General features: G+C 39.2%; 1 protein-coding gene across 3 annotated transcripts in view; it reads left to right on the plus strand.

Moving 5' to 3' along the window:
* The window catches only part of LOC101864192 (pituitary homeobox x), a 131,225-nt gene extending 124,588 nt beyond the window's left edge, over positions 1-6,637 (plus strand). For all 3 annotated transcript variants that reach the window (XM_013084949.2, XM_005090211.3, XM_005090212.3), the window contains one exon: positions 659-6,637. In XM_013084949.2, the coding sequence (XP_012940403.1) occupies positions 659-1,207 (549 nt within the window). In that variant the 3' untranslated portion in view covers positions 1,208-6,637. The remainder of the gene's footprint in view (positions 1-658) is intronic.
* Positions 6,638-7,112: the final 475 nt, after the last annotated feature.

Consider the following 7,112-nt stretch of genomic DNA (forward strand, 5'->3'; position numbering starts at 1 on the left):
CCCCCCCTCTCTCTTTTTCCCTTCTTGTTTCTACAAAGAGCGGATCACCCCGTGACGTACTTCGCAATAATCCCAACCATAAATATTATCTCTTAGAGTTAATCTCACCCGGCCATGGAGTTCCTTTGAGTTGGAACAGTAATTGCGATTAAGCAAATCCACAGGTTTCCTTTCTAATCATGGAACAATGTCGGGAGAGTCCGATTCCTTGGTTAATTTTACTTGATTTCTCACGTGATGTGAACTGAATGAATTCCGATCTATTGTATTTGCATTGTCGGTACAATACCGAATCTGAAAAGTGAAGTCTTACGTTGCAACATCTAATACATTTACTGTATGTTTTTATTGGCAACGCAACATTAATTCATTCTATCCTTCTATGGAACAATAATGTTTGGCTGCTGTCTTGGCCCAAGAAAATTTTCGATATGTTTATTTTATTTCTTTTTTTTTGTTTTTGTTGGCCCGACAGTTGTTTTTTTTTTCTTTTTCTTTTTCCTTTTATCGGGTGGAGAAAAGGGGTTTGGGGGGGGGATAAAATGTTATGCAATACGTCCACATCATCAAACTAAATCAAAGCTTCTTCGAGGAAAAATTAAAGACAAACCTCTCATCAATTTCTTTGCAATCATGTTGTATTTTGTTCCGCCTGCAGGTTTGGTTCAAAAACCGCCGGGCCAAGTGGCGCAAGCGAGAACGCAATATGGAAACGTTCAAGACGGGATTCGGACCTCAGTTTAACGGCCTGATGCAGCCACCCTTCGACGATGGCCTCTACACAGGCTACCCCTACCAGAACTGGGCGACCAAAGTACCGTCTCCACTGAGCTCCAAGACGTTCCCCTGGGGCCTGAACATGAACATGAACAGCCCGGTGAACCCTCATTTGTCCTCAGTGGTCTCTACCCAGCCTCTGGGAGGCTTTTCCTCTTCCCCGGGTCCCATAAGCAGCATCAACTCTCCCATGATGGGCACTGGGGGCGTTGCCAGTAGCATGAACTCCCCTGGAGCCCCCTGCCCCTACGGGCCCCCCGCGCCGCCTTACATCTACAACCGTGATCAGTGTTCTAACAGTATCGCCGCGCTCCGCCTCAAAGCCAAGGCTCACTCTTCCCCCTTCTCCTACCCGTCGATGCCACCCCGCCAGCCACCCACCCTGTCCGCTTGCCAGTACGCCACGGTCGGTAACGGCGCTGCCGTTTGACATACACCTCAGCCCTATCCTTCTCCGGCACACTCGTCCTTCCCGACAGCCTCCTCCTCCACATCACTCGCCCCAGAAGATCACAGCAGTGTGGGCGCCAGCAGCAGCAGTAGCAGTCACAGCCTAGCTGGCAAGTTGCCAGACCCGCTCGGTCTCAGCAGGGAACTGAGCTTCTTGTAGGATCTGCTCTGTTCTCGTAGTATTTGCTCTCTGGTAGTGGTGGTGTCTGCTATCATGCAGGGTCTGTCTGGTAGTATCTATCTATTAGAGTCGACCACCTGGTAGTGTCTGCTACTTTGCAGTAGCTGCTATGACAGTGTCAGCAATTCAGTAGAAGAGTCTGTTACCTTGTAGTAGCTACTGTCTGGTAGCGTCTGCTATCTGATAGTGTCCATTTGGCAGTGTCTGCTATATGGAATTGTCTGCTATCTGATAGTATTTATCTGCTAGTGTGTGCTATCAGCCAGACGGAGGGAACATCAGAAAGCCAGGCCACTTCCGAACGGGCTGGCTCAGATGCTCAGGGAGTTCGCCACTGTTCTCCATTAAGGCAGCCGAAAAAAATCAGTGTTAGGATTGGAACACCAGATAGAAATGAGCCTTCTAGACCTGCAGAATATCGCGCTGATCTTGTTTAAAGCTTTCGTCCCAAGGGTCAGCATATGTCAGTTTTAATAGTACGAATGTGAAGTTGGGGGTTGGTTTGTTAATGACACTGAATTATTTAAGGCTAGGAATACTTGCGAAATTTTTAAAAGTTGATCTTCATCTGTGATCAGTTATTTCATTCCCAAGCTGCCGAAACACGGTCGTATCTAAAAACATCTGTGTCAGTTAGACTTGAAAACCCCAAAGGCATTAACTAGATATTCTGAATACATAGATGTGCCTCTTCAACTGGTCGACCCATATTCGTTCATTTTCTTTGACTTAGACTTCGAAAACTCAAACAACACTTCAATTCAGCAAACCAAAATTTTATAAAGCAGACAAACATAAAGCGAGTAAACTGTGGGACAAAGGGAAGGGAAAGATAGCCGCATAATTTGACCACTCTGAACTGAGGGGCACGCTACACAATAGAGTGAGAACCAGTTCTAGGGCAGTTGGGTGGGTGCGCCATATCGGCACCAGATTAATCTAATTCTCTGGGACTCCAGCTTCCCTGCCCGGTCAATCGATATTAAACCGTCCGATGAACCAGCATCCCAAGCGTCATGTATACTCCCCGAAACCAACACCCCAGCTTTGTTTTGGCTCTTTTTCTTCTTCACCAGCTCCAATTTTTCCGAACATTGATTTCTCATGGGCCTCTAAGTCATGATTTTTAAGCTCTTCTCCTTCCAAGCAGAATGCAAGAGTGCAATTCAATATCTAAATATAATTTGGTCATATATTATTTGCATTTTCCCGCTAGGCATCCTATAGATAGATATTGATAAATACAGAAATATCATTTGATTTCTTATTTCAGTATTAGAAAAAGTATCTTCTAAGACCTAAAAATTAAACTAAGACTAACAGAGAGTATAATGTTATTCAATGATGTGAGGGGAAGGAAAGTATGTCTTTTTCAAGTGTATTTCTGTCATGGAAAAGGTCAAAACTTTTTGTCATTTTATGAAGTTACGCATTTTTTCAAAAGCGGTATACAACGGAATTAATTCAGCTCAAGAGCTCACCATGTACCAAGCGGTAAATTAAACATAATATGAATTGACCTCTCTTCACGTTCGTACAATTATTATTACATGTTTGTGATGGGAAAATATTGGCGATGGACAATATTTCAAACTGCACTTGTCTGGTCCAGAGCTTGGGTTCTCTAGAATAACACCAACAGTCAGTTCCAGAATGTAGCTGTTGGTCATAATAATCGGCTGCCTTGGAAACAGAACAGGCTAATGATAGCTGTTTTCTTCACGTAGACTCTGCCCTGACGTCTCTGACGGTTGGAGCGGTCTGCAAAGTGTTATTGGAGGGACGGACTGCGCCATTCACGATCTGTTCATGCTTTTGTTTTTGTTTTTGTTATTTTTTTCACATGAGAAGGATGGGGTAGTGAGGTACCTTCAAAGACTTTGTGACAAAATCACACTTTTTATTATCTTTAGCTCGAGTTTGACAAGGATGAAAGACTTCTTGGCCTCTTTATGTTGGCCTCGTGTGGACTTCATTACGTCATAGCATTGTAAATTATCTCACCCTTCATCGTACTGGTGTTCTATTGAGTTCATTGCCTGGAAATTTGCAGAGAAACTGTTTATCTCAAGCTGGTGCGGCGATGAATCTATGTATAAATCATGTTGTGCATTGATAAATTTATGAATGAATTCATTTAATTCTAATATCACGTATATGTACACAATTTGATAAATTTAATAACTATGTGGTTCACATTTTAATTGAATGTCTGCCGCATGCTACTTTGCGTTTATGTTGAACTTTGCTGCTTTGAATGTTCAAATGGAGTAATATTGTGTGTATCTGAAGAGACTTTGGCTGTCGATTTTAACTGTGAATTCGTTACTTTCTCTAATGGTGGACTATTCAGAAAATATATTATTTAAATTATTGAACTATTATTTCGATATGTGTATTCTCTTTGTCTGTTCTTTAAAGGATCCAAAATTTGCTTGCCTATAACAGCGAATTGTTTCTACTCTGATATAACTCTTCGGCAGTCCTTTTGATTATTAAGGTCTCGATGTTTATCAAACAGGAGGAATGAGATGTTCTAGGATGGAAGAAAATATTTATTTCTAAGAAATGTATAGAGTGTGCGAGACTGATAATCCAAAAACATTGAGCAAATGAATTTCAAAATTTTTCTTTCTCATTGTGCTCACAGACATTGTGATTAATTTCAATACGATAGCCAGTGGCATTACCAGCACAAATAACATCTACATTTTGTTTTCAGAAAGACTTTGTCATATCAATTTTTGAAAAGAACCTTTGAAAAACCAAACAACACTGAATTTTTCAACTAAAATTTGATAATAAATTTTCTTTTGGGTACTTCTTCTTTAAAGGATCCTTTTTCCTTTCATCATTCATCGACTTTACAGAAGTTGGGAAAGATACCTCTGATTTTTTAACCACGACGTGTGAAGTTGCATTTACCATGCTAACGTTACTTTGTTTTTCTACACTGGATACTGCGAGACTGTCTTTTCTGTTTCTTTGTTCTCTGAATGGATTGAAATGACAATGAACAGATTATTTTATATGCATGCGTGTTTATCTCTGTCACCTTTCATGTCCTTTCAAATTTTGTTTTAAAGCTGGCTTTTTTCACTGTAAATCAGCACAGTGATATATTGTAAGGTGTAATGCATTGCCACGAGGCCGTTCAACTCTATGAGGGTTTTAAAGTGGAGACTATATAATTAGTTAATGTTTTCTCTTGTTGTTTGAGGCTGTCTCTGGGCACAGATGCGGTTGCAAATAACCTAAACGGCCCAAGGGATAGAACATTTTCATGACATCTGACTACTCGAAAATACAAGCGTATGTTGTTCAAAGTTAATCTAAGTGTGATAGCGTTACATACAAGCTGTAAACCTTCTTCTTTTCTTTTTCTAAAATTCGAGAGATGCAATTTGTCAATAAATCTACGCAATCTGACACTTTATATATGAACAAGCAGAAATGTTTAGGAAAATCAAGTGCTCATTGGATTATCCTATAATCTACATTACTAGACTTTTCGGGAAATACACGTACATGATCAAGAGTTAGTTTATCCTGAAAAAAAAAAGGTTTGATTCCTGTTTGTGATAACTGAATTGAACTCTAACACCATGTGAACCGATCTGGAGTATAGATAAGTCCAACAAGGAACTACTTTACGTAGGGCGTATAATCAGCTCAAAGATGGTTAGTGAATATCCCTGTAGCCTCAAGAGTAATAATAACCTGATATCACGAAAGCATCTAATTCAACTGACTTCCCTTCGCTCTGTCCTTGTACTGTTTCTGTTTGTAGCGCAAATCAGGTCCCAGAACAGAACTGACCATGTTGACACTGGTTCCACCAAAACACATTGCTAAAAATGCTACTGGAAAATAACTTATCTAACGTGAATATTTCCCTTCTAAGAATGCAAAAATTTAAATGTGAAATGGTAAGAGAGAGGATCGATTAACCCGACATTGTTTCTGTTATTGTTGTTTTGGTTGTCGTTGTTGATTCTGTTGTTGTTGTTGTTATTGTCATTGTTGTTGTTGTTGTTGCTGCTGCTGTTGTTATTGCAGATGGCTTGAATTTGGTGAGAAACATAGACTGACCTCTAGTGTTAGTACACTTTTAGAGTCATCAAGTATACTCACCAAAAGAATAAACTAATGGAATCTTCTATAACCTCATTTCCTGTGTGACGTTTTTCTTGAAACGTTTGTAAAAACCTGTGTGGTCGTGTTTCTCTGAGAGAAAGGTGTTGGTTGCGCTTACCTCGTCAGTTTTGTCCGCTAAAGGAACCCACAGCTTCTAATATCCTACAAGAACGAGAATGCATTGCATGTTTTAAACAATATTCTTATTTTAGAATATTTTTACAGCAAAGTTTTAATTTGCCATACGTGTACACATGTCACGTTATATTGTAGTTTCTTTTCTTTGTCGAATCAAGCAGCCATGGTTGCAACTGTACATTTGATCACCGTTTCCCAAATTATTACTGTATCTGCAGACTAAAAAACAACGTGAATCAGTGCTGGTAGGTTCAAAGTGTTCGCGTTTACATTCATTACTTTTAATTTTGGAAACCTTCCAGTATTCAGCTGAACACGTCTCGAACTTCTAAGAATGTTTGTTTACTTTGCAAGTTAAAAGTCACCCAAGTTCAATTTGTAGATTTGTGCAAGCATACTATGATGATTTACTTATTTTCCATTTCAAAGTTTATTTTCAAATTGTTCACTCAAATCACCTGCTCACGACTGGCATAAGCGGATGTAACACTAATTTCTTTACAATGAAAATGTATCAGTTACAGAGGGTGTTGTTCTAATTCCTTTCTGATGAAATCTCATCAAAAAGTGAATGTGACCACACCCCCTTCCCCTCCCCCCACCCCTTCTTGACCAGAAACTCAAAAACATTAATATCTAAATTACTGTTTTTAGTTATATGGTGTGAATTTTTCGATTTTCTGTTTTCCATAAAACAAGAAGAATGTTATCATAATGTAATAAAGAAACGTTTGATTGTCATTATAATATAGCACTGAAGTGCAGGGATGTGAGCATGCAAGTTTGGTGATACCTTTATCGACCTGTACAATGCTTCCTCCATTGCCTCTTTTGACTTTGTTTTTCAACCTCTCGGAGATCAAGCCTCTTTACACTTAAGCTTACTATGTCTAAAGTTCTGAAACAGTAATGATTGTGTTATTAAGCATTAAAATAAAAATGTGTTACAGAAGTGTGACATGTTTTCGTTTATTCATTGTACCTTATTTATAATTTGATGTCTGTTCTCCTACATGTGTTTATTTCTTGTCTTTGTTGTCTTTGTTTGTGCTGCTGTTGTTACTGTCATCAAAGATAATACGCTATCTTCATTGTTTTGCATGAAACTTACTTTATACTGTTATCGTTATCCTTGTTGGTGTTATTCTTGTTGTTGTTTTTGCTCCTATGCGAGGTGGCGGCGGTAGCGGTGTCGCTATCATTGTTTGTTTTTCTTCTGTTGTTACTGTTGTTTTCGTCATCGTCTACACTGTTATTATCACGTCAAGAATTATTTGAGTTTTTGAGGCTCTTTAGATATTTAAAGAACACCAGAGGAACTTATGATTTATTACATTAGCAGTGCATACAAAGAAAAGCTGACCAGAAAATTGTCCTGAAACAAGCCTACACGTACACAGCAAACTGAATGTTTAAGAAAACTTGCAAG

The sequence above is a fragment of the Aplysia californica genome, unplaced genomic scaffold (genome assembly GCF_000002075.1).
Source record: "Aplysia californica isolate F4 #8 unplaced genomic scaffold, AplCal3.0 scaffold00014, whole genome shotgun sequence".
In the NCBI taxonomy this organism is placed as follows: Eukaryota; Metazoa; Mollusca; class Gastropoda; order Aplysiida; family Aplysiidae; genus Aplysia; species Aplysia californica.